Source organism: Girardinichthys multiradiatus, chromosome 12 (assembly GCF_021462225.1).
Source record: "Girardinichthys multiradiatus isolate DD_20200921_A chromosome 12, DD_fGirMul_XY1, whole genome shotgun sequence".
In the NCBI taxonomy this organism is placed as follows: Eukaryota; Metazoa; Chordata; class Actinopteri; order Cyprinodontiformes; family Goodeidae; genus Girardinichthys; species Girardinichthys multiradiatus.
The window spans coordinates 47,335,910-47,362,677 of NC_061805.1; the positions used below are offsets into that span (position 1 = coordinate 47,335,910).

The 26,768-nt window shown below is 41.1% G+C and overlaps 1 protein-coding gene and 1 non-coding gene across 3 annotated transcripts in view; both read left to right on the forward strand.

The window, feature by feature from the left end:
- The first annotated feature begins 18 nt into the window (after positions 1 to 18).
- On the forward strand, positions 19 to 90 carry trnap-ugg. The gene has a single exon. It is a non-coding gene; the product is annotated as a tRNA-Pro (tRNA).
- A 3,969-nt stretch (positions 91 to 4,059) lies between these two features.
- slc39a14 (solute carrier family 39 member 14) overlaps positions 4,060 to 26,768 on the forward strand; it is a 38,507-nt gene continuing 15,798 nt past the window's right edge. Inside the window, exons 1-4 of one of the 2 annotated variants that reach the window (XM_047381758.1) lie at positions 4,060 to 4,279; positions 16,855 to 17,039; positions 18,031 to 18,376; positions 25,073 to 25,250. In XM_047381758.1, the coding sequence (XP_047237714.1) occupies positions 18,059 to 18,376; positions 25,073 to 25,250 (496 nt within the window). In that variant the 5' untranslated portion in view covers positions 4,060 to 4,279; positions 16,855 to 17,039; positions 18,031 to 18,058. Of the gene's footprint in view, positions 4,280 to 8,432; positions 8,560 to 16,854; positions 17,040 to 18,030; positions 18,377 to 25,072; positions 25,251 to 26,768 lie in introns of those variants that run through there. The other variant, XM_047381759.1, reaches the window with a different exon arrangement.

The following is a 26,768-nucleotide window of genomic DNA, read 5'->3' on the forward strand; positions in this document are numbered from 1 at the left end:
GCGAGAGCTACTTGGTATGGCTCGTTGGTCTAGGGGTATGATTCTCGCTTTGGGTGCGAGAGGTCCCGGGTTCAAATCCCGGACGAGCCCTTCTTTTTCTCTGCTGTAGTAGTGATATTTTATCTCTGTAATATTTGATGACTGCTTTTGCCATTTCACAACATCCACAAACTTACCCTGTTGTCCTTTATTTTCTCACTGGTATCTCCATATTTACCACACTTTATTCAGTATACAGTGGTTAACATTTGTTACAATTAAGGCTAGATTAAAGTCATTTTTAGACCTGGTCGAGACCGGATTATATGTATATTTTAACCTTTAAATTGATTGAGGGCATGTTGCTTTTTGCTAACTAAAATTCAGTAGAGCCAAGACAGTGCATTTATGTGAATAAGAGGAAGACGTTAGAATAGCGAGGTTACAAGACATACAGGTACTGTAGGTAGATCAGTTCAAGCACATGGGACCATCTTCTAAAGATACAGGCAAAGCACTTAAGAGGTGAAGAAAAGAGCACAAGCAAGGGTGGAGTGAATAGATGAGTATCAGGGGGAATTCATGAAAGAAGGATAGCTGTTGCAGCAAAAGCAACATTTTACAGGATGACAATGAGAACTGTAATGATGTGTGAATCAGAGTGTACCCCAAAACAGAATAGATGCTGAACCTGTTCAGATTTTCATTGGCAGTGATTGAAGATGTTCATATCCAAGTTTAGGTTTAGCAGTTTTGGGAAAATGTCTGAGGAGAAGGACTGAGATGGTTTGAATACTTATAGAGGAGGGTCAGTGGATGCAGTGGTTTAAAAAAGTCTGGACACACTGCTGTTAAAAAGACAGGTTTTTGTGATGGAAAGAAAGAGACCAAGACAAATAATATCGTAACTTTGTCCAACTTTAATGTGATAAATATCTTGCACAATTCAACTGACAAATGTGAAATTATTTTCGCAAAACACAAAAAAATAATCTAAAATTGTGTGTTTGCATAAGTGCATAGACCCACTTACAACTGAGGATGTGGCTTTTTTCAGCATGAACCTCCACTTGTGTAAAAATGAGTCAGTACACCTGCAATCAGTAACTGATTAACCCCAAATAAAGTTCATTACCTTTTTCTGACATTTTCTTTGTCAAATTTGTGTTACATAACAGCAAGAGATGTACCAATCAGGTTTTTTCTGGCCAGTACCAATTTCCAATTTCCTTTAAAGTCTAATTTCCAGGACTCTTAAGGACTATTTACCATGATTTTATATAGTATATTTACTATAAATCACAATTTTTTACATGTTCTACCTCTTCATACCCAATTTGCTGTTTTTATCAGTTGCTTCCACCTTGTTATATTACCACTAGCAACTGACTGTGGAATATTTAGTAGTGAAAAAATCTTACGACTGGAGATATTTCTAGAATTGAATTGAGATGTTCTAGAATTGCGCCGCTTAAGGTGGCGGCAGGTTGGAGTAGCTCTGTTACTTTTGATTCTGATTTATTCTTTTTTGGGAACTATTCCTCTTGTGGTGGATACAGTTGATTTTTTTTGGACAACTGTCCACTCCGGTGTCGAATACTGTGCAGCTTGGAAGATTTTTCTTAATACTTTCTATTTTTGGACATTTGTTATGATGCATTGCCATGGCAACGGGGTTGTTTCTTACAATCGGGAGCAGCTGATTAATATCTCAAAAGCTCAAATAATACTTCAACTACAACCCCAAATCCCTGATGAGTTGAAAAGGAGACGCCGTGGATGCAGAGCAGGAGCTAAGAGAAGAGAGAGAAGGAGGAAGTTCAAACCATCTCTTCTGTCAATTATGATGGGCAATGTGAGATCGTTGGGAAACAAGTTGGATGAACTCCAAGCCCTACAAAGGACCCAGCCAGAGTACCGGGCATGCAGTATCATGTGTTTTACTGAGACATGGCTGCAGGATCATATCCCCGACTCCAGTGTCTCTCTGCCGGGCTTTTTAACCATACGAACAGACAGAGATTTAAAGAGGAGTGGCAAATGTAAAGGAGGTGGACTGGCAGTACTTGTAAACAACAGATGGTGTAATCCGGGACATATAACTGTGAAGTGTCATCTCTGCAGTCCAGATATTGAACTGTTGGCAGTAAGTTTTCGTCCATATTATTTACCCAGAGAGTTCACCAGTGTTATTTTGGCAACAGTTTACGTTCCTCCTTCCACTGTTGCCGACACTGCATGTGATGCCATCAGCTCAGTTGTTGCTAAGCTACAGACACAAAACCCCAATGCTTTTGTGGCAATTTCTGGTGATTTTAACCATGCTTCACTCTCTGCTACACTTCCAACGTTTCAACAGTTTGTCAGCTGCTCTACCAGAGAAAACAAAACATTGGATTTGTTTTATGCAAATGTCAAGGACTCATACATCTCTATAGCAAGACCTCCGCTAGGCAAATCAGATCACAATCTTGTTTTTCTCTGCTCGAAATATAAGCCCCTTGTTCAGAGGCAACCTGTAATAAAGAGGACTGTGAGAAAATGGTCACAGGAAGCTGAAGAAGCTCTGCAAGGTTGCTTTGAGGCTACAGACTGGGACGCACTGTGCCAGCCACATGGAGAGGACATCAATGCCATGACTGAGTGTGTAACCGACTATATAAACTTCTGTGTGGATAACATCATCCCCACCAGAACCATGAAATGCTTCCCCAATAACAAACCTTGGATCACCAATGACCTGAAGAACCTGCTTAACAAGAAAAAAAGAGCCTTCAGAGAGGGAGACAGAGAATTATTGAGGAGTATACAGAAGCAACTTAAAGTCAAGATAAGAGACAGCAAGGAGGTGTACAAGAAGAAGCTGGAGACCAAGCTCCAGCAAACCAATATCAGAGATGTGTGGACAGGGATGAAGAAGATCACAGGCTTCAAGCAGAGGGATGATCAGACCGATGGAGGTCTGGACAGGTCTGGCCAATGAACTGAACACATTCTTCAATAGATTCAGTTACTAAACGGTACTAAAACAAAGGAGATGATTGTAGATTTGAAGAGAAACAGGAATAAGTCAAAAACTATTTCTATCATGGGAGAAGAAGTGGAGGGGGTGGAGGAGTATAAATACCTCGATGTTCACCTGGACAACAGACTAGAGTGGAGATGCAACTGTGAAGCCATCTACAAGAAGGGACAGAGCAGACTGTACTTCTTGAGGAAGCTTAGGTCCTTTGGTGTTTGCAGCAAGATGCTGCATATCTTCCATAAGTCTGTTGTGGAGAGTGTGATCTCTTCTACCATCATCTGCTGGGGAAGCAGCATCAGAGCCAGGGACTTAAAAAAGCTCAACAAGCTGATAAAGAAGGCTGGATCTGTTCTGGGGACTCCTCTGGAACCTCTGGAGATCATTGTGGAAAGACGGATTCTTCATAAAATTAAAAACATTATGGAGAACCCTGAGCATCCTCTTCATGAGACTGTCCTACAGCAACAGAGTGTCTTCAGTCAGAGGCTTCTTCAGATCTGCTGTAAGACGGAGCGCTACAGGAGATCCTTCCTGCCCACAGCCATCAGCATCTACAACGGCTCTTTGAGGAAACCTTCATAATATGAGCTATAACAACATTTAATTTCCCTTTGGGATTAATAAAGTATTTTTGAATTGAATTGAATTGAATTGAACATGTAGCATCCTTTCATGCAGGAATTCACTGAGCTCCTATCAGTGACTCATTCTATCACTAATATTTGTAGATTTCTGCCTGACTAGGTGCTGGATTTTATACACTTCACCCCATGAGACATCGGAATTCAATGATTTGGATGGGTAAGCAAATAGTTTTGTGTAATATACTGCATTTAACTGTTCAAGATGGAATGTTTAAGCAACCTAACATGATCAAGCCTATGAGTATAATCTCAAAGATAAGGTAAACCCAAATGAGAGCAGCATTTATCAAACTTATAGGATGTGAGGGAAAGCACCAACAAAATACACTATTGCAGTATCTTCTTTTAACCATTTGAGGGCGACACAGCCCCTTCAAAATCCAACTATCGACGTCACCACGGAAACTGCACCTATCACCACATCCTCCAGTGGCGTTTGCTATGTTGGATCTATTGCAAACAGAGGTCAGCAGAGAGAGAGAGGGGAAAGAGACGGAATGAAGTGAATGAAATGGTACGTGGCTGGGCCTTTTTCTAACGTGACTGTGGATGTTTGGCGTGTCAGTGCCGGAGGGACGCTGCAGTTGAGTGGAGTTGACGTCAAAGCCTGTGACACCATCATCACCACCGGGTAAGCTAACGATCATCAGGGCTAAAGAAGGAGAACCGGGGTTCAATGGTCCTGACTCGAGCTCATTGCTAATTTATTAATACGTTTTTATTATATGCTAACCCGGTAGGGATAATATACCCACGTAACGTATAAATACAGGACCGTAGCTAAACCAAAGGTGTTGATTTGGAGTTAGCATAACAAAGCATCATCAGTTCTATTACTTGTATATCATTATGATTTTTTTTTTGTTGCTGTAAATAAGGAAGTTTTTCTGAAAGCCAGTGAGTGTTCAGATAAAAAACAAAAATCGCATAGATCTTCCAGTTACTCACTCTGACGCTTTTGGTATTGAATCAAATATATAGATAACATAAAAACATCCATGTAAAATGGAGTAGAATAACAATGTATTTGCTCCTCGCAAGGGACATTCAGTTTATTTCCGCTGAATTGGGATACATAGAAGTGCACAAAACCGAAAACAGGCGGTTTTGAAGAGAAATACAAAATACATAAACAGCAGACAGTAAACAGAATTATACACATGCAGTCGAAACAACATGCCACCAGAATAAAATGAAATAACACTCAAAAACATAAAGTACACATTTGTTTAAATGCATGTAAAAATACAGGATTGACTTTGAATTAAATACTGTAAAAAAAAAAAGAAAGAATACTGTCCAGTGCATTTAAACAGTTGACACACAATATATATCAAAATATAATTGTCCTCCCAATAGCAATGTATTTAACATCACATAGAACTGCTTGGGTTCGATGTTCGAAACACTATAATATGTCAGATGCAATGCATTTAAACTCTGGATGCCAGTAATATACACTGTTTCTAAAAAAATAAAGGAACACTCAAATAACACATCCTAGATCTGACTGAATGAAATATTCTCATTGAATACTTTGTTCTGTATAAAGTTGAATGTGCTGACATCAAAATCACACAAAAATCATCAATGGAAATCAAATTTATTAACCAATGGAGGCCTGGATTTGGAGTCACACACAAAATTAAAGTGGAAAAACACACTACAGGCTGATCCAACTTTGATGTAATGTCCTTAAAACAAGTCAAAATGAGGCTCAGTATTGTGTGTGGCCTCCACGTTCCTGTATGACCTCCCTACAACACCTGGGCATGCTCCTGATGAGACGGCGGATGGTCTCCTGAGGGATCTCCTCCCAGACCTGGACTCCCAACTCCTGGACAGTCTGTGGTGCAACGTGACGTTGGTGGATGGAGCGAGACATGATGTCCCAGATGTGCTCAATCGGATTCAGGTCTGGGGAACGGGCGGGCCAGTCCATAGCTTCAATGTCTTCATCTTGCAGGAACTGCTGACACACTCCAGCCACATGAGGTCTAGCATTGTCCTGCATTAGGAGGAACCCAGGGCCAACCGCACCAGAATATGGTCTCACAAAGGGTCTGAGGATCTCTGGCGAGCGCACGGCCCTCCAAAGAAATGCCACCCCACACCATTACTGGCCCACTGCCAAACTGGTCATGCTGAAGGATGTTGCAGGCAGCAGATTGTTCTCCACGGTGTCTCCAGACTCTGTCACGTCTGTCACATGTGCTCATTGTGAACCTGCTTTCATCTGTGAAGAGCACAGGATGCCAGTGGTGAATTTGCCAATCCTGGTGTTCTCTGGCAAATGCCAAGTGTCCTGCAACCCCCATTTGTGGACGTCGGGCCCTCATACCACCCTCATGGAGTCAGTTTCTAACCGTTTGTGCAGACACATGCACATTTGTGGCCTGCTGGAGGTCATTTTGCAGGGCTCTGGCAGTGCTCCTCCTGTTCCTCCTTGTACAAAGGTGGAGGTAGCGGTCCTGCTGCTGGGTTGTTGCCCTCCTACGGCCTCCTCCACCATGTCTCCTGGTAGCGCCTCCAGGCTCTGGACACTATGCTGACAGACACAGCAAACCTTCCTGCCACAGCTCTCATTGATGTGCCATCCTGGATGAGCTGCACTACCTGCGCTACTTGTGTGGGTTGTAGAGTCCCTCTCAAGCTACCACGTGTGTGAAAGCACCACCAATATTCAAAAGTGACCAAAAGATCAGCCAGAAATCTTAGGTACTGAGAAGTGGTCTGTGGTCCCCACCTGCAGAACCCCTTCTTTATTGAGTGTGTCTTGCTAATCACCAAAGATTTCCTCCTGTTGTCTTTTCCATTTGCACAACATCATGTGAAATTGATTGTCAATCAGTGTTGCTTCCTAAGTGGACAGTTTGATTTCACAGAAGTTTGATTTACTTGGAGTTATATTGTGTTGTTTAAGTGTTCCCTTTATTTTTTTGAGCAGTATATATAGCTATAATATGCTGATTTGTTATTTCCTAGAAAATAGTTTATGCTACAGAGCCAAACATAGTGTTTAGTGGTGCTCCTCTGCACAGAAGACCTGAGTCTCCTCAGCAGGTAGAGTCTGCTGTTAACCCTCCTATAGAATTACATTGGCGTGACATCAGATGGACACCCAGGAACTTGTTTAACTTTCCCTTTTCGAAATCTGTTCTCTTGCCGTTTACTCGCGCCAGTGTTGTGTAACTGCACCTCATTGAATCCATCAACAATTTTTTTGTGCATTTATTTGGAAGTGGTTTAACTGGCACAACTCCACGAAGTATTCTCTGCAAAGTGTCGCGTCGTCCTCGTCTGGGATGAAGCAAACACTGGCATGGCTATATGATATTTTGCAGATGGCTTTGTTTAGAATGAGGCCTGTGGTGTAAATGTAGAAGAAAAAGGGACCAAAACAGTTCCCTGCAGGGCTTGTGTACTGCAGACAGAGACGTCGGATTTAGAGCTCGACGTCCTCTCGTCATGTGGACAGTTAGTGAGGGAGTCCAGTGGGGTTAGGTGATGGCCCAGTTCTGACAGCTACACCTTTTCTCTCAGAAGCAGGAGCTGTATGATAATGAGCTTAAGAAATACAACATAATTCTCCCAGTTTTTCAAGAGTTCTGCAAATGAGTCAGGGCTTGGTGGCAGGTAGATAATAATGGTGATGATGTCATCCACCTTAATAACAAACTGAAGCAGATTGTTCAAGTAAAAAAGAGCTAAATATGTTCTTTGTATGCACGTTATTTTGTGGTATAAAATTAATAGTTTTGTTTTATTTTTTTACTTTTAACTTAATCAACAAACCAATATATCTAAAAATAAGAAATATTATCCTGTTATTTTTAATAAAAACTAATTTATTTAAATATATTAAATTACATAAAATGTTTTTATTAATTATTCAAAGTCAAAATTAAACTTGAACAATAACAATAAGAGCTGCTTGGTGCCGCAGTGGTTTGCACTATTGCCTCGCAGCACAAAGGTTCTGGGTGCAAATCCCAGCCTGGGGTCTTTGGCACAGAGTTTACATGTTCTCCTTGTGCATGCAGGAGTTCTCATCGGGTACTCCCGCTTTCTCCCACAATCCAAAAACATGACTATTAGGATGAGCGGATATAGATAATGGAAGGGTGATAACATAAAAGGTTTTTTATTTTTTTATAATATTTTATCTCTGGTGAGATAGAGGGACGATAAATCTAGGTGGTGCATGTGCCTCTCTTGCCAGGTTTTCACACTAGACTTGAATTTATCTTTGAAAAATGTTCTGAAGAGTTTTTTGACTGTCAAGAAGTATTTAAATGTACTAGTTTTACAACTCCATGTTTTTCCAGCTTATACATGTTGCTTTCTTCTGAAAATGTCCTATTAAACATTTAAAATGGTGTCTTTAAGCCATATATTTCTACCTGTCCATGTTTTAAAGTAGCTAAAGCAAGGTGTGGTGGTACATATTAGTGCATATTCTGTGGCTCTTGCTACCTGGACTGCTGATCTCAGACCTGGCCTCGGGGTAGAAGTGAGGGGTTCACTGAGCTGAAGTCATTCCTTAAAACCTTTAATTTTAAGTTGGACAGGAGTTTGCTGTGTGCTCAGGGTGAGTGGAGGACATGGACAATAAGTTTGGTGAACCGACATCGTGCCCAGAACCATCACCCTCTCATCTAATGACAGGTTTTGCAGGTGGGACAGGCTGAGGAATGAAGGAATAATAATTACGGGTCTTGGGTTTAGGATGATGAATCAGTCTGTAGCTCAGACTGGTCTTCTCTCCAGTTGTATATAAAGCAGGAGGAGAAAGCTGAATGGGAAGTCTTCAGAGGACATAGGCTGATCTGTTTGGTGGAGAAGACTGCTGGGAGTCAGGAGGGATCTCACCAGGAGGTGCTGACGTTTCTGTGTTTCTATTCTGTAAAGGTACAGTAAGATTATATTAATTATTAGTGTGGATGCACCAGTCAGACTTTCTTAGACCGATATTGAGTTCTGGTTCTCTATGAGGTTTGAGTTCCTGATTTTGCTTCTGTATTAAAACTGTACTAAACAGAAACTCATATCTGCAAAATTTGTTTCAGAAAAAGAAATTAAATGTTATTAATTTGACCATATAAGAAAAAATGGCTGCAGGTTTTTTGATAGAGGCAGTAGTTTTGAACCCCTTCAAAAAATACAAAATTAACCCAATTCATAAATCAAAGCATATGTCCCTAACCTTTATCTCAAAGCAAAAAGTTTGTGAAAGAACATGCAATGCTGCAATGATGTGTTTACTGTTTTAAGGCCCTTATTGAACAGAATAAAACAAATCAGTGGTCAGGGTTGATTGGGGGACAGCAGGCTTGTCTGCAACTGCTAGATGATGGAAATAATTATATTCAAGATCAGTTTAGTCAATATTGGAATCAGTTATGTAGCATGATTAATTATGAGTTTAGAAACATACTGATTGATTGTTGCTTTATCTGTATTTATTTTGATCTGCAACTGTTCTGTCATGGAGGACCACTTCTTGAGTTTTGTGTTATAAAGTCAAGTATTCTTGTTGTTTGTGAGTTGCTAGATCAGTAAAGTAAAATGCTGAAATAAAAAGTCATTATTTTGAGGGATAACCCAAGCCTTTAATTACCAAGACTACTGAATTATTCATGGCAGTACCTAAACAGTTTTAAGTAAAGATTAGCCCCCTATTATTATCGAAAAGTAAAGCTGTGTGAATCTCCTGTACAGCCTATTTAATTGATTCTTAGTCTACGTGTTGGCAAGGTTGTAGCCAAGATTTAGAAGACTTAAAGTTGTGTGACTTGAGATGAAACCTGCCTGGAGCTTTTTTAAGCTCCAGACTGATAAACCTCTGATAAAGCAGAAGGAGACCTTGTCCACAGTTGTGCCAGATAGTCTGGAAGGTTGTCTGTTTAGTCTGTTTTCTCATTTTATGCCAGCTCTTGTTGTTGTTCAGGAGAACAGCGAGAACTTCTTTCTGAAGGACACCTTAAAGAATTTTCTTCTGATATGCCACAAATGTTTAATTGGAAACAAGGATGATAAAGAAATCCTTGCTAGTTACAAGTTAAGATATGATTGACCCCACAAAACATTATTTGGGTTACTGACACTTTTTTGTAAATTTTATAATGCCACACTAGAAACACAGAGAGATTTGGAAACGTGTTTAGACTGCAACTGGCTGTGCTAGTTTCTGCAGAATGTAATTAAATTAAGAGGAATATTTTAGTTTAGTTTTTATTGGGGAAAAGAGTCTACTAGGTCAGGGGTTCCCAAACGTTTCAGCCTGTGACCCCCAAAATACTAGTGCCAGAGACTGGCGTGCCCCTGAATGTGCATATAATTTGCAAACACTACATTTATTTCAATTCAATTCAATTCAAAAATACTTTATTAATCCCAAACGGAAATTAAATGCTGTTATAGCTCATATTATGAAGGTTTCCTCAAAGAGCCGTTGTAGATGCTGATGGCTGTGGGCAGGAAGGATCTCCTGTAGCGCTCCGTCTTACAGCAGATCTGAAGAAGCCTCTGACTGAAGACACTCTGTTGTTGTAGGACAGTCTCATGAAGAGGATGCTCAGGGTTCTCCATAATGCTCTTCATTTTATGAAGAATCCTTCTTTCCACAATGATCTCCAGAGGTTCCAGAGGAGTCCCCAGAACAGATCCAGCCTTTTTTATCAGCTTGTTGAGCTTCTTTAAGTCCCTGGCTCTGATGCTGCTTCCCCAGCAGACAGTCTGCTCTGTCCCTTCTTGTAGATGGCTTCACAGTTGCATCTCCACTCTAGTCTGTTGTCCAGGTGAACACCGAGGTATTTATACTCCTCCACCACCTCCACTTCTTCTCCCATGATAGAAATAGTTTTTGACTTATTCCTGTTTCTCTTAAAATCTACAATAATCTCCTTTGTTTTAGTCACGTTCAAAATGAGATGATTGTTTCCACACCATGCCACAAAGCGGTCCACCACCTTCCTGTACTCAGCTTCTTGTCCATATCTGATCCACCCCACGACTGCAGAATCATCCGAGTATTTCTGCAGATGACAGGAGTCTGTCTTGTACTGGAAGTCTGAGGTGTACAGAGTGAAAAGGAATGGTGAGAGTACAGTCCCCTGTGGTGCTCCTGTGCTGCTGACTACCTGGTTAGACTCATAACCCTTCAGTCTCACAAACTGTGGTCTGTTTGTCAGGTAGTCTTTGATCCAGGAGATTGTTGAGGCCTCCACCTGAGTCTTCTGGAGTTTCTGACAAAGAAAATCAGGTTGGATTGTATTAAATGCACTGGAGAAATCAAAGAACACGATCCTCACAGTGCTGCTGGCTTTGTCCAGATGACAGTGGGTTTGTTGAAGCAGGTATATGATGGCATCTTCAACTCCAACTCCACAGAGATAAGCAAACTGAAGGGGGTCCTGATGGTTTACTGTTTGCTTACTCAGGTGGGCCAACAGGAGTCTCTCTAGGACCTTCATGATGTGGGATGTCAGGGCAACAGGTCTATAGTCATTGCAGATTATAAAATATAGAAATAATTATCTTTTTTTTGAGTGAATTTCTTTTTTTAAACATTTGATTTTTGACATTTGATTACTTAATTTCATCATATATTATTTAATTATTTAATGGGACATTTCTCAGTAAATTTATTTAATTTTTAATTTTGTCCCATTGGGCCCTCCACGCACCTCGGTGGTCACATCACGGGGTCCCAACCCCCACTTTGGGAACCCCTGCACTAAGTTTGGCTTCTGGCCTTCACTAATGCCAACAATCATGGTGTCACCTTAAGGCACCTGGACTCCACAGGAACCTACGCCAGGATCCTGTTTGTGGATTTCACCTCTGCCTTCAACACCATCGTCCCAGTTCTGCTCCAGGAGAAGCTCTCCCAGTTGAGTGTGCCCGACTCCACCTGCAGGTGGATCACTGACTTCCTGTCTGACAGGAAGCAGCGCGTGAGGCTGGGGAAGCACGTCTCTGACTCCCTGGCCATCAGCACCGGTTCCCCCCAAGGCTGTGTTCTCTCTCCTCTGCTCTTCTCCCTGTACACCAACAGCTGCACCTCCAGTCACCAGTCTGTCAAGCATCAGAAGTTTGCGGACGACACCACCCTGATCGGACTCATCTCTGATGGTGATGAGTCCGCGTACAGATGGGAGGTGGACCATCTGTTGGACTGGTGCAGCCAGAACAACCTTGAGCTCAACGCTCTAAAGACAGTGGAAATGGTTGTGAACTTCAGGCAGAACCCAGCCCCACCTGCCCCCATCACCCTCTGTGACTCCACAATTGACACTGTGGAATCTTTCTGCTTCCTGGGAACCATCATCTCCCAGGATCTCAAGTGGGAGCCAAACATCAGCTCCCTCATCAAGAAAGCCCAGCAGAGGATGTTCTTCCTGCAGCAGCTGAAGAAATTCAACCTGCCAAAGACTATGATGGTGCACTTCTACACAGCCATCATTGAGTCCATCCTCACCTCCTCCATCACCATCTGGTACGCCGCTGCTACAGCCAAGGATAAGGGCAGGCTGCAGCGTGTCATTCGGTCTGCTGAGAAGGTGATTGGCTGCAGTCTACTGTCGCTCCAGGAACTGTACACCTCCAGGACCCTGAAGCGGGCAGGGAAGATTCTGGCTGATCCCTCCCACCCCGGTCACAGACTCTTTGAGACTCTCCCCTCTGGCAGGAGGCTGCGGTCCATCCGGACCAAAACCTCACGCCACAAGAACAGTTTTTTCCCATCTGCCACCAGCCTGGTTAACAAAGCCCGGAAACCACCCTGACACTGTCCCTTTCCCCCACACCCCCCCTTTTTTTGCTGACAGGACACCTGTAACCTGTAACTCTATGTGTTACATTAACGCTCAGCTTGGACTCCTGCTTTACTTGCACAATGATCATCTGCACTGTTGTATTGCTCTTGCATCTTATACTGCTCTATATTTACTCTCACTCACTTAAAACTGTGCACATATATTTATATTATATTGTAGATATGTTTATACTGATTAATTTGTATTGTATTGCACCGACTACGCCAAAACAAATTCCTTGTATGTCCAAAAACGTACTTGGCAATAAAGCTTTTCTGATTCTGATTCTGATTCTGAAGTGGTCTTCAGCTCTTCCTTTGTGGTGAAATTTGCAAATAAATGTTCTTCTGTTGCATGCGAAGAGTAAATACAAGCCTGCTGGTGCAAATTGCTGTGGCAAAGATGTTTGAACACACTAAAAAACCCTTGTACTAGCAGTGCATATAGTTCTAGGGCTGCTGCCACTCATCATAGCCTTCTGAATTGTTTTCCCAACCCTATATTTGCTCTTATCAATAAAAAAATGAAGCTTTCCAGCATTACGTAAGAAATGCAGCTACTTGTGCAAACATTTTGCAGGAGCCATCTAATCTACTTTTCTATTCTAGGGGTTGGAAACAGCAGGATGTTGCCAGCTAGATAAACAAAGGCACAAAACGTTTCCCACTGCAGTTCACCCCATGTTTGAATTTATCTTTTGAGTGCTGTTAACAAGCAACACTTTTGCAAGAAAATTTAAACTTTTTACAAAGGTGTTAATTTTAAAAGGTGTGTTGGGAACTCAGAAGTTGCAGTTCCTATGGTTACAAAAATGATGATCGAACAGGTCAGCAACTTGTCACTCTTTTGTTTCTTGCTTGACGTTGCTGAGTCAAAATACTGGTAAACCTGTGACCCGTCAGAGGTTGTTTTTCTGCTCTGTCAGCTTGAGAGAAATTCTTCTGGGCTGTGTTTATACATGGTTGTATGCCATTTCATTGGAATATTTTTAATTTGTTTGTCGCACATTCTCATTCATTCGGTGATAAAACTGTCACTCACTGCCGATGACAGTGATGACAGCAGGTCTAGTTTGACTGCTTATGACATTCAGTGGTTTCTTCTAGATCCACAGGTACACTGCATGTAGATAATCCTTTTATTTGACACCCTTACAGTGCCTTAAAACACAATTTATTTACAGTTGTATTATTATCTTCCTAAGAAGCATCTTCACTAGCCCCTGTTTGACAGATGTTCTTGTTCACTCTGGTTGTCTAAGTGTAAAATGGTGATCAGATAAACCCAACCAAAAATAGATTTTCCTTTATCTTTCCTTCTCGTTGCAAACATTAAAAGACTTTCATTGTCCCCTAACAAAGATATTACAGGCAAACAGTTTTATTTATAAACTTTGTAAACTGCAAACTTTGATAAATGTAAAAGAGTACAATAAAACCTTACATTTAAGGATTGTTTTAAACATAGTTCTGTAAATTCTGAAATTGAGCCCCAAAATTTCAGAAGACATTTTAAAGGGTAGCAATGGAACTTCTGCCCAAAAATTCAACATACATTAGCAATTGCCTGTTATATCCATTTAGAAGTTGGAACGTGCCTGATGATGGAATAATATAATGTTGAAGCACCTGCTAAATGATTTAAGTGACTGAGAAAATTCTGACCCGCTGGTTCCTATAGTAATTCCCACTTCTTCTAGAGAGCAGGCAGAGCCCATCGCAGCAGAAAGAAACACAGACATTAATTTAAGCCTTGAACTAAAAGATTCTTGGTGTGTATAAAGGAGCAGCGATGTGCCATTTCACCCTTACTATGAAGTATTTCTAAGTTCAGTTCACACAATTAAAAACAACATTAATTGTCATAGTTCACCACTTAAATAAACAAGTCTTGTTCATTGGTCATTTTTTTTATGACAGTAGATTTTAAACCCATATATGTCATAATATAATGCAACAGGTAGCATATCGTTAACTTCATAGCATAATTGCTTACTGTATGCGTGAATAAAATCCTGAAGTGCATGTGAAGAGCCTTTCAAGGGGAAAGGCTCTTTTAAGTATAAAGGTGCAAAACATTTTCCTAAAAAAAAATCCCATTTTAAATGTACTTGTTATTATAGTACCAGTTAATGACACCAGTATGAGATGCACTGGTTAGGTTTAAAGTCATCCAAGGAAATGATAGCAATGGGGAAACTGGGAAACTTAATACATGATACAAAACATCTTTCCCAACGGGTTCTTTGAAAGAGAAACTCTTGTAATGATTGCTGATATTGGAATCGACTAGATAAATTGGTTGCATTTCTTTCTCTTAACTTTCTTCGTTCTTCAGCATGAAATGTTAAAGCTTGTGAAACTTTGTGCTCTACTCTTGTCAAACTGTTGTGTAACAGGCATGGCTCTCTTTAACAAAAAGAAACATGGCAGAGGAATGAGATATTGCTTCCCTTTTGGCAGCTTATATTGGTGATAAAGGTAATTTGTGTTAGTCCATATTAGAAACTCGAGAATGTTGCAGATTAGAAGAGTTCAAGCTGTTTGTTGCATGCAGCATTGATTGGTAATGTGGATAATTTATAAGATAATAAATATGGTCAGTCAAGACGTTGGTTGGAGATAAAGTCACCCAGAAGATAGTATCATGATTGTCACTTTCTCTAGTTTCATCAGCTTGGTGGAGGGACAAACATTATTTTCACCTTTTTATATTCAAAATTTAGTTATCTGTGTAAATTTCCTTTTATTATTAAATCTTTTGCTAAGTGCCAAATATAATTAGTACATTTTTTACTTGATGTCCTGTTTGCTGTTGGAAGTCTTTAGATAGACCAATTGTTCCAGCATAATTCTCCACCTTTTAGCTTCCTGTTCTCCTGAACAACAACAAGAGTTGGCAGTAAAGAAACCAAGCTTCCTAAGCCATCAGACCCTTTGCTCAATTATGAATGAGCAAATACTTGGAGACATAAAAATAAAAAATAAGAGATAAAGAGGCTTATGATGTTTTTTTTCTTTCTTTTTGTGTTTTCATCTTTATTCCCTCTTATTACACTAAGCTTCTATTTGATCAACAGCAGTGTAATGATTTTTGTAGACAGGGTATAGTTCAACTCAGAGAGGTGGACTAATTGAAGAAGACAGTCTTGTCTTTGCCTCCCAGCCCAGAGCTATGTGAAGACAAGTGAAAGGCTGTTAAGAGAACACACTGCAAAGTATAATGGGGATTAAAAGTCACACTTTAAATCCTGCATGGGTTCCCATGCTGTGCTCATAAAATGAAATATATACATGTGCTTTGAGGTCACAGAACTATTCCAGTGCAGTGCAATAAATCAAGAAAATTATCTTCTAGAACCTCCAGTACTGATAGACCACAAGGGCTCCTGTCATGTGAATATACCTGGTTTTATGTTTCATTATTCAGAGAATAAGGCCAGACAACATTTAAGCTAGCAATCCACAATACAGACCATTCTCTCCAGAAACTTAGAGTACTTACTGTAACTTACTCCATTACTTTCCTTGAACATTCGAGGCATTTCAACACTTGGAGGGTTCTTTCAGTAATATATTTGTAACTTTCAAAAATGTACAGGTTGGTCTACAGAACTTGGGTGGTAGCATCTGTAACTTGCAGGTTACTTTTAAAAAACTTGCAGGTAACTTTCCCAAACTTGCAGGTTATTTTCCCTAACTTGCAGGAGACCTTCCAGAACTTGGAACCCACAGATTACCTTCCTGGATCTTACAGGTTACCTTCCCAGAATGTACAGTTTACTTTCTCAGAACCTACAGGCCACTTTCCAGACTTGCCGGTTACTTCCCATGGAAGTAGAAGGTGAATTTTAAATTACCATTCAAAAAGAGGGGGCAGACGGCCAATTTTAAATTTTATATTTAAACATTTACTAAAATGCTGCACTTTTTCATGACTGTAAATAACAAGCAAAGTTTGCTCAAAGGTAGCTTTGTTTAAGGAGGTTTATTTGAACCCCCTGGCTTGTGGTGTTTGTTTGGTCACAAGTTGATTTCTTTGCAGAAATGCCATCGCATTTAGCTTGCAGTATACGGGTTTTTTTACTGCAACTGAACTGCATTTTTGTGGCTGCAGTGTTTCTCTGTTTGAGTACAATACCAGAAAACTAAGTGACCTTCCCTTTTTAAATTACTGGGTACAAATCAACAAGGAATGTTCAATACAGTTTTGGAAAAGAAAAGATCAGGAAAAGCTTAATGCTGAAATGTTAGACTGGAAAGCAAAAATTGAAACTTCACTTGTAAAGTGATCATTTCAGGTTATTTTTTTACCCCCATTTTCCTTTATTTTCCTTCCCATCTATCAACAACGCGTAACCTTAACTTGTATTTCTTTTTATTCACAGTCCACTCTATGCTGAAGACACATCTGTTCCCTTCAGGCACTTTTCCCAGCTCTCACTGTTCCCACAGTGCATCTCAGTTACAAGGCTATCAGTGGGCATCGCTCTGCCTGGTCAGAGCCTCAGGGCAGACGGACTGAATCAAGCACTTTACGCAGCAGCTACCATTAGGGAGTCCAAAGAAAAAGGTGAGCATTTTTCCCAAGCACAAACATGAATGGTCATGTTTGTGGACCTTTATTTAATGCAAGCTTAGAATTTTGTGTGAGTAATAGAAATAAGATGAATGCTCTGTGAAGTATTTTCCCATTGGCACTATTAGAATAAAATATATCATTTTGCAATTTGTGTAAAGATGGTAATCCTGAAATCCTACTCTTACTAGTCATAATTACCCTATCAGTAGCTAGTTATTATATACTCATTGGCTTTTTATTGGTTGCAGCTTGCTTGGACCTGGTCGGACCTCCCCTTTGCTTTTAGAACTATCATAACTCACTGAGCCATAGATTCAGCAAGATGTCTGAAACATCCCTCAGGGTTCAACATCCTTTTTAACGTTTGAAGTGTTATGAGTTAAGAGATTCCATCTTGGTTGTAACAAAAGGTTATTTTTGCCACTGTTGCCTTTCTTTCATTTTAAAGTCCTATTTAGCATATGTGGCCTCACTAGGTTTGAATTTTTCAAGAGTATATTAATAATGGAAACCATTGTTCAACATAATTAGATGGTGAAGCATTTTTTTTTTAAAGTTGATGTCACTCTTTATCTTTGATCTTAAACATCTTCTGAGATTGTGTTAATTGGATTCATTGTTGAGATTTTTTTTTTTTTACCAGTTCTTAACGTTTTTTCTTTTAATTGTTATTTAAAGTGTAATTATTTTTGAAATTATGCCAGTTAAAGCTTTACACATCTTTCTTTAAATCCCTGGAGTTAACTTTAGTATTAAGCAATCTCTTCATTTCATTACCATTACCCTTGTATTAGTCCTATAGGTTCATTTAGTGAACTCCTGTTCTTCACCTAACCTTTATAGCCAGTTACCCATGTTTGAATCATTGCTACAGGAGCAAACTGCTATAAATGATCAATAATCAGTCTCTTCTGTGGGGTCATTTATGCTTTTTGGTTGGACTAAAGTAGCTGTAAACATTCCTTTGTTTCCCTGCGTACAGATAACACCCACCATCCATTAAGGAAGTCATGCCCATCTGGTCCCCTCATGGCAGGGTCACTATGACGATCACCTTCTTCTGCTCCCAGCCAGTGTTCATACTGGCAGTGGCTGTGCTCCTCTGCCCAGTTAGCCAGGTGACCTGTCAGGAGGAAGGCGAAACACAGTCACCTGCCCAGGTTCTTCAGGACCTGCTGGCCCGCTACGGAGACAACAGTACCATCACGGTGCCCCAGCTGCGCTCACTTCTGGCTCTGCTCAGCCAGAGTCAAAGTGAAAGCCCAGATGACGACAGAGATGAGGCAGAGACAACTACAATCACCCTTCCCAAAACAAACAGCTCAAAGGTACAAACTATGCTTTATCTTTGGTCAGCATATTTACTCAGTGAAGGAGTTTGCTACAGTCGTCAGAACCGGTGCCAATTTTTTCTAGCTTTCATATATATTTTTATAGTGTGTCAGGTTTATGGGTCATAATGATTCAGGAGACTTGGTTTCCAGCATCGTTGCTAAATTTACAAGTTTGTTAAATCTGTAGATAAATTTCCAAAAAAATATAAAAATTCAACATTGAATTAATTTTGTGGCTCAGTTTGTGAGACACACACCATGTGCAGAGGCAATAGTCCTCAATGCCGTTATCCTGGGTTCGAATCCCAGTCTTGGGCCGTTTCCTGTTTGATTACTATACAATAAAGGCCACTAGTCCCAAAGAAATATTAAATGAATTTAATACAAAGACTCCATATTACTTAAACTTCACTTATGTTGAAACAAATGGGAATATCCTTTATATACCTAGTTTCTCAGTTTAGTATTTAGTTAAGCAGCATATTAACCTCAAATCAAAGCAAGAATGATATTTGGAGTTTGGAAAACCTTTCGGGTTTGGACGTTTCTACAGATTTTTCTCCTCTGAACTGTCCCAGTGCAGTCTGACATGTTCCAACCTCTTCAGTGTTTGCTTAGTTTGTTTCAGATCCAGTCTCTGGTTGGATTAATTTTGGACCTTCAGGTGTTCTTTCTAAATCTACTCTTGCATTTTTCTTGCATTTTCACATCACAAAAGCAGAAGAGTGAATCATGCTCTAGCTTTGTGTTTGAGCAGAATTTGGTGTTGGTGCCAGAACGCAGGCATAGTTTTCATATTTTCCATACTTAGTGTCATAGATGCTGATCTGCTTTTGAAGAGACTTTAAAGTCGTTAAAGTCTTAGAAAAATAATAAGAAGCACTGAAAGCTCCAAGTGATTTAAACGTTATTACAGTTTGTTCCCAGCAGGGTGTTGCACTGTAATGAAACGAACTAATAGAAACCCACAGATCCCTTGTTTGCACAGGTGGGCATCTTAGGGAACAGGAAGTAAAACTGCCACCCTTGCCCAACAACTGTTACTGCTCTCTTTCTGTTGTGAGGTACAGGATAGGACTGTGTAATGTGATCAGATATGCGCCATCTGCATAGTGTTAAACATCTGCCAGAAACTCTTCATCAGAATCAGAATCAGAATCAGAAAAGCTTTATTGCCAAGTACGTTTTTGGACATACAAGGAATTTGTTTTGGCGTAGTCGGTGCAATACAGTACAAATTAAACAGTATAAACATATCTACAATATAATATAAATATATGTGCACAGTTTTAAGTGAGTGAAAGTAAATATAGAGCAGTATAAGATGCAAGAGCAATACAACAGTGCAGGTGATCATTGTGCAAGTAAAGCAGGAGTCCAAGCTGAGCGTTAATGTAACGCATAGAGTTACAGGTTACAGGTGTCCTGTCAGCAAAAAAAAGGGGGGGTGTGGGGGAAAGGGACAGTGTCAGGGTGGTTTCCGGGCTTTGTTAATCTGGCTGGTGGCAGATGGGAAAAAACTGTTCTTGTGGCGTGAGGTTTTGGTCCGGATGGACCGCAGCCTCCTGCCAGAGGGGAGAGTCTCAAAGAGTCTGTGACCGGGGTGGGAGGGATCAGCCAGAATCTTCCCTGCCTGCTTCAGGGTCCTGGAGGTGTACAGTTCCTGGAGCGACAGTAGACTGCAGCCAATCACCTTCTCAGCAGACCGAATGACACGCTGCAGCCTGCCCTTATCCTTGGCTGTAGCAGCGGCGTACCAGATGGTGATGGAGGAGGTGAGGATGGACTCAATGATGGCTGTGTAGAAGTGCACCATCATAGTCTTTGGCAGGTTGAATTTCTTCAGCTGCCGCAGGAAGAACATCCTCTGCTGGGCTTTCTTGATGAGGGAGCTGATGTTTGGCTCCCACTTGAGATCCTGGGAGATGATGGTTCCCAGGAAGCGGAAAGATTCCACAGTGTCAATTGTGGAGTCACAGAGGGTGATGGGGGCAGGTGGTGCTGGGTTCTGCCTGAAGTTCACAACCATCTCCACTGTCTTTAGAGCGTTGAGCTCAAGGTTGTTCTGGCTGCCCCAGTCCAACAGATGGTCCACCTCCCATCTGTACGCAGACTCATCACCATCCGAGATGAGTCCGATCAGGGTGGTGTCGTCCGCAAACTTCAGAAGCTTGACAGACTGGTGACTGGAGGTGCAGCTGTTGGTGTACAGGGAGAAGAGCAGAGGAGAGAGAACACAGCCTTGGGGGGAACCGGTGCTGATGGTCAGGGAGTCAGAGACGTGCTTCCCCAGCCTCACGCGCTGCTTCCTGTCAGACAGGAAGTCAGTGATCCACCTGCAGGTGGAGTCGGGCACACTCAGCTGGGAGAGCTTCTCCTGTAGCAGAACTGGGACGATGGTGTTGAAGGCAGAGCTGAAATCCACAAACAGGATCCTGGCATAGGTTCCTGTGGAGTCCAGGTGCTGGAGGATGAAGTGAATTCATCAGCCACTGAATATGTTTAAAAAAGTAATCTGCTGGGTTAGACAAAGTCATTTGTTGCTTTAGCTGAGGACATTTAAACAGTTGCAGTTACAATTAATGTTGCAGTGGATTTTGAACCAAAAACATGCAGCTTTTTTGTATGAATCAAATCAAATGCACCAGTCTGGTTTTCCTTTTGTCTGCATGAGCCGAAACTTTGTATAGCATGTCTGTGTCCCAAGGATTAGCGTAACTCTGGATGCAGTGTCCTCTGTGCGTTTCTTCAAGGGTTTTCAAAAGGTTGCAATGATCTTGTAACTTAGCATGTCCCACAAGAGAGGCTTTAATCATAAAAAGATGAAACAGAGCGACTATTCAGGTCTCTATCAAATGCTACATTAAAGACAATCAATAACTGGTATATGTTTGAACACCCAGTAACTTTGAAATGCTTTAAAACAACACAAAATAACGGTGCATGGTCTGCATTAGCAAAGTTACTGTGATCCATCTACCCCATTCACTAATGACATGCCTGGTGCTGCAGTTTCTGTTTCTTTAAGAAACATTTTGTCCCAGTCTGAGTTTCTACAGGTCAGTTTCAATGTGCTGCTTTGACACAGGTTAGGAAAAAATGACCTAAAATGTTCATCATTTGCTTCTAAACATATATTTGACTGGACAAATGGTGTTCAGTAAGTTCACACCTTGCTCCTGATGCTGATGTTTTCATGCATGCTTGTTTGCTGAAGTGCTAGGCTTTTGTTAGCTAGCTAATTATTGCGATGCGTCTATAATGGGGAGTTTCTGTCCCTTTTTGTAATCTGTGTTGACCTGTGTGGAGGACCATACCTGCCATAATTAAAAATAAATACAGAAATAGATAAATTTGTCAATAAAACAATTACTGGGCTAAAAAGTAGTTAGAAATATAAATTAGTGTGTCAGTAAATGCAACAAAATAATTAAAAGAGTAGATTTATTCAATAATTTATCAGATATAAATGTATATATTTCTATTTTAATTCACTATTTTCATTTAAGCAACTAATTTTCAACTGTATATATTTCCTTTGTTTATTTAATACAAGTGAATTTCTTGTTTTAGTTTTACTACTCCTTTTATTTCTTTCATATTTATTACCACTCAAATATATTTAAAACATGTTTTTTTTTTCTTAAAAAATTAATTATTTTTCAAATTATTTTTCTGTCATTTTATTTCCTAGGCACTGATATATTTTCACCTTTTCATGTATCACTGTTGTATTTATTTACCCAACGGATTTCCCTGAGCCTTTTTATTTCCATCTTTCTTTCTTACATTACTTGGTCGTTGTAGTCTTTTCCTCCTCAAACGGGGCGGGTCTGAGACAGAGGGGGCGGTCTTTGGAACAGCGTCACCGCCACCTCAGCTTCTCTCCTATTGGCTGAGGTCTAGCCTCTAGGAAGTAGCTGCTGAGCCTCATTATGGCTGCCTGGTTCTGACAAGGAGCTAGCAGAAACAGCAAACGTAACTCCTGTCACATCATTAAAGAAGTCAGGAGTGTTGTGGATTTAGTGGTAGATAGCGCTGTTAGTTGGGAAAGTTTACTGTATTCTGTTGACTCTTTTTTTTTTTTTTTTTTTTATCGTGTCCTATCCGGCAGAGAAGCGCTCAGAATTGTTGTCTGAGCGTCAAGAAAAAGCCCAACAGATTTACTTTCACAAGTGGAGCATTACAGCTAAAGCTTTACAGCTCTGCTTGATATTTATAAAAAGAAACTTTTGTTAGAAACTGCTTTCGGATTATTTCAATTGTTACGGACAAGGAGACAGAAATGAAAAGGAAAAAAAGGAAGCACAAAAGAGAGAAAGGTGGGGCGAAAAGGGGAGAGAAGAAAAAAAGGATGAAGAGAATACAAGATGACACCCTCCTTGCTTCTACATCTGCAGAAACATTCATATTACCAGCTTTTTCACCGAAAAGGGCACAGTACTTATCAAAGCAATATGTATTTAGTGGTCAATGCGGCTCAGTATAGAACATCTGTGTATCTGTTAACACCTGAATCTCAGGTAGTGTGGCGGGGAGGAAATTGGCCCCACATGGAGACGGAGCAGCCCAAGACCCAACCTGACACAAAAAACAGGCGCACACAATCACACATTCCCACCCTCATGCCTACACATAAAAACACTCACACCCACGCACCCAATGTAAAGACAAACAATGGACGACGTACACTCACTCACTCCTCATACTCCCAGGTCCAGGTGCCAATACCCCATAGGGACAACAGCCCCCGGACCCAGGAGGTGGTCCCCTTCCCTCCGGGGGTGGAGACAGGCAGACCGCCCCAGCACCTGAACCTGGTCCGACCCCGGCCCGGACCCCGACCCCCCTTCCTGACCCCAGTCCCCAGCGACACCCATCCTCATCCGGAGAGGGGCCATGTACAAAAGAGGGGTCTACATGGTCCAAACTAGCCCGCCAACCAGAGCCGCCACAGAATAAAATAGTCCCAACTCCCCAATGAATTCCGATCCCAACCCCATGAGTCCCCCACCCCCACTGAACCCCAACATGAATTAACCCACAGGGCCACCCCCAACCAGGACACAGATATAGAACACATGCCCCCGAACCCAAACGCTATGATTCCCCTCCCCACAGCACATAGGCATATCCCCACAGGTGAGCTCCATCCCCGAAAAGCCGATGAAGCAACACCCACACAGCGCAAGCTCCACACACAGCCCCGCTCCAAGCACCCCGCTGCGTCCCACCCCCACCACACAGCGCACCGCAACGGCAAGGCAAGGGCCCCACGCAACGCTACCCCAGCCCACGCCCACAGGCGCAACGGGGCAGACACCATCGAGCACCGAGCCCCCAACGGAACACCCGACCCCACACCAAGATGGAACAAACTCACCCGGCAAGAGGTCCCCAGCCAGCGGCAAGCACTTGGGGCTGGCGTTCCCCACCACGCCCCCGCAACCACACTGACACACCACATCACTGCCACTGCAACGATAGCCCATCTGTTTTAGTCCCGCTTCGTATTTACTTTTCCAGCTGCATGTTGAGGAGGAAAATACTTGTATTTATTTTCAATTATGGCAGGATTGGTCTTCCACAGTGGGCTCTGAAGTTTCAAAAAAGCTAAAGAATACCCATATGGTCAGTAGGTGGCCATACAACTACATTGAGAGGCATTCAAATTCAGTGGCAGAACATCCCAAGCACAAGTAAAGCAGGAAATGCTAAGGATTCTCCCACAACAATTGTAATTCATGTTTTCTTTGTCACTGTATTCCCTTTCCTTCTCTATTCCTTACATTTGAAGCTTGTTAGAAACTGGTAAACAAAGTCAAGTCCGTAGAGAGTAGTGAGCATATACAAAGCAGGTCGGTGTGTCATTGTTTTTAAAAGAAATCTTAGTTTACCAAGTTTACAGTGATGAATTGAGTTAATAAAAATATTCACCTTGGACAGCAGTTTTAATAATCTGTTTTTATCACAAAAAATACCGTATGCAAATATGAGAGGGGAAACTGAGCATTTTGTTAAATATTTAGTTAAATATCTATACTATAGGCATGGCCTTAAACGTTAGGTTTGGGATTCACACCACATTAATTGTTCGATTAAAATAATTAGCGGAGAACTTTTGAGCATGTAGCATAGTGTTGGAGTGCGCATCCCATATACTGAGACCTGTGCTGCAAATCTTCCTGCTCTCTACACCCCACTTCCTGTCTGCCTACATTAAAAAAATAACAAAAAAATAAGGGCTACTAGTGCTGTAAAAGAGTCTTTAAGAAAAGGACACGTTTTAAGGAACCAGAGTCTATGATGTTAAACTTTGAGTTCTTTCAATGTTAGATTTGTATTTAGTTTTTTGCTGTTGACATTAAATTGGTTTACACACTAAATGTTGGTGTTAAAACAGCACTTTATTGCCATATTCATTAATATGTCATTTATTTCTAAAATGGTTGAAAAAGGTTTAAACAGCAGCACAAACAGATAGCTGTACGATTAGTGATGAGTACATAGTTTAACAAATACAACCTGTATGTGCTTTTTAAAGCTGAATCCCTCTTAAATAAAGAAAAACGTCTCTTAAAAACAGTGGTTCATGAAAAGTGGTTCATAATTTTCAGTAAGATGGTAACTAATATTACCCAGTATGCCTTTTTCGGTATGACTGATTGGTTTTAATTTTTACTTTCCCAGTGCTTGCCTGCAGACACACTGGCTATTTACAACATCAGCGAGCAGTCACGGCTGGATGGGCAGGGTCTCCAGAAGCTGTGCCCCACCATGCTGCAGCAGCTGGATGCTGGGACCTGCAAGGTGAAAAAGGAGGATGAGTTAAGCCCGGACCCGTCTCTCAGACCTTCAGATGCAGAAGGTGAGAATAAGCTGGACTAAATTGTCAGTCAGTCATCTTCTATACCGCTTCTTCCATAGTGGGTCACGGGGAAGCTGATGCCTATCTCCAGCAGTCTATGGGCAAGACCCTGGAGAGGTTGCCAGTCCATCGCAGGGCAACACACAAGCAACCATGCACACACTCATTCGCACACCTAAGGGCAATTTAAAGAGACCAATTAACCTAACAGGCATGTCTTTGGACTGTGGGAGGAAGCCGGAGTACCCGGAGAGAACCCATGCATGCAAACTCCATGCAGAAAGACCCCTGTCCAGGAGTCGAACCCAAGACCTTCTTGCTTTGAGGCAACAGTGCCACCAACTGCGTCTCCTGTTGTATATGCATTTTTGTTAAAAAGCTACATCCATTTTCCTGTTAACTGTTTTCTAACACTGTCATTGTAATTTTATACATTACCTGGGAGTCTGACTGCATCAGAGGCTGAATGCACTGTTTTCTAATCCTGGAGTTTATTTGTCACATTGGCTGAAAACTTGATAACCTTTTAGCGTCAACAATAATGCTCCACCAGCATATCCATTGTCTGGCATAGATCTAATCCAGATGAAGTGATCCACATAGGAACGCTCGTCTTTCATAGGCTGCTGATCCAGTGTAACTTAATCTATAGTGGTGAGTGAACACAGCCTGCGGGATGTCCTCGAACGACCTGGAAGTAGTTTTTCCTGTACAGACTGAAAATAGAGGGGCCTCTGTAGAAGTAGATTGTATAGAGTGTTACTAATTTATGTATTTGAGATTTTTACTTTTTTAACTGCAGCAGATATTCAGTTTTTATAAGAGTGATTTTAGTTAGTTTTTTGCAGCAGTGCAGTTGCTCAGTCAGCTTATAAAATAAAGTTTCCTTTCAACTGGATCTATTTAACACTCAACAGGTGAAAGAAAACAATCCCAGAGCTTTGCTTCTATCTCCTCCTCTTCTCTCAGATTTGTTTTTCCTTATCAGCCCCTCTGTCGCGCCCTGAGCTCGACTCCACCCCCCACCACCACGAGAAGCTTAGTTTGGCCCCTCAGCAGTTTTTCTTTTCACTGCCTGTAGCGATTTCCCAGCAGCACAGAGGCAGATGTCATACAAGTTCATACAGATATCTCCTCTTTAACCTGTAAACATTTAAATTTTATTTGTTAACTCATATAAAACTGATAAATGTTCATGCTTTAGTTAAACGTTTTATCTTTATCTCCATTATTTCATATTTTTATTTATTGTCTTTACTCTGGTTTGTGTTTTGTTGTTTTTCCACTATGTTTACCTCAGCAACAAAAACTTTGACAGCTCATTAGTCTAGACGGTTTTAAACCTTTTGAGTTATTCAAACTACAGTACTCAAAAGTTAGGGATATTCAGCTTTAAGGTGAAATTTCAGTATTAACCTAAACCTGATCCATGAATGACCAATAAAGTTCCTGGTTCAATCAGAAATGGTATTTAAACGGTCCTCCTCATCATGGTGTTCACACCTTGACATCATGAGA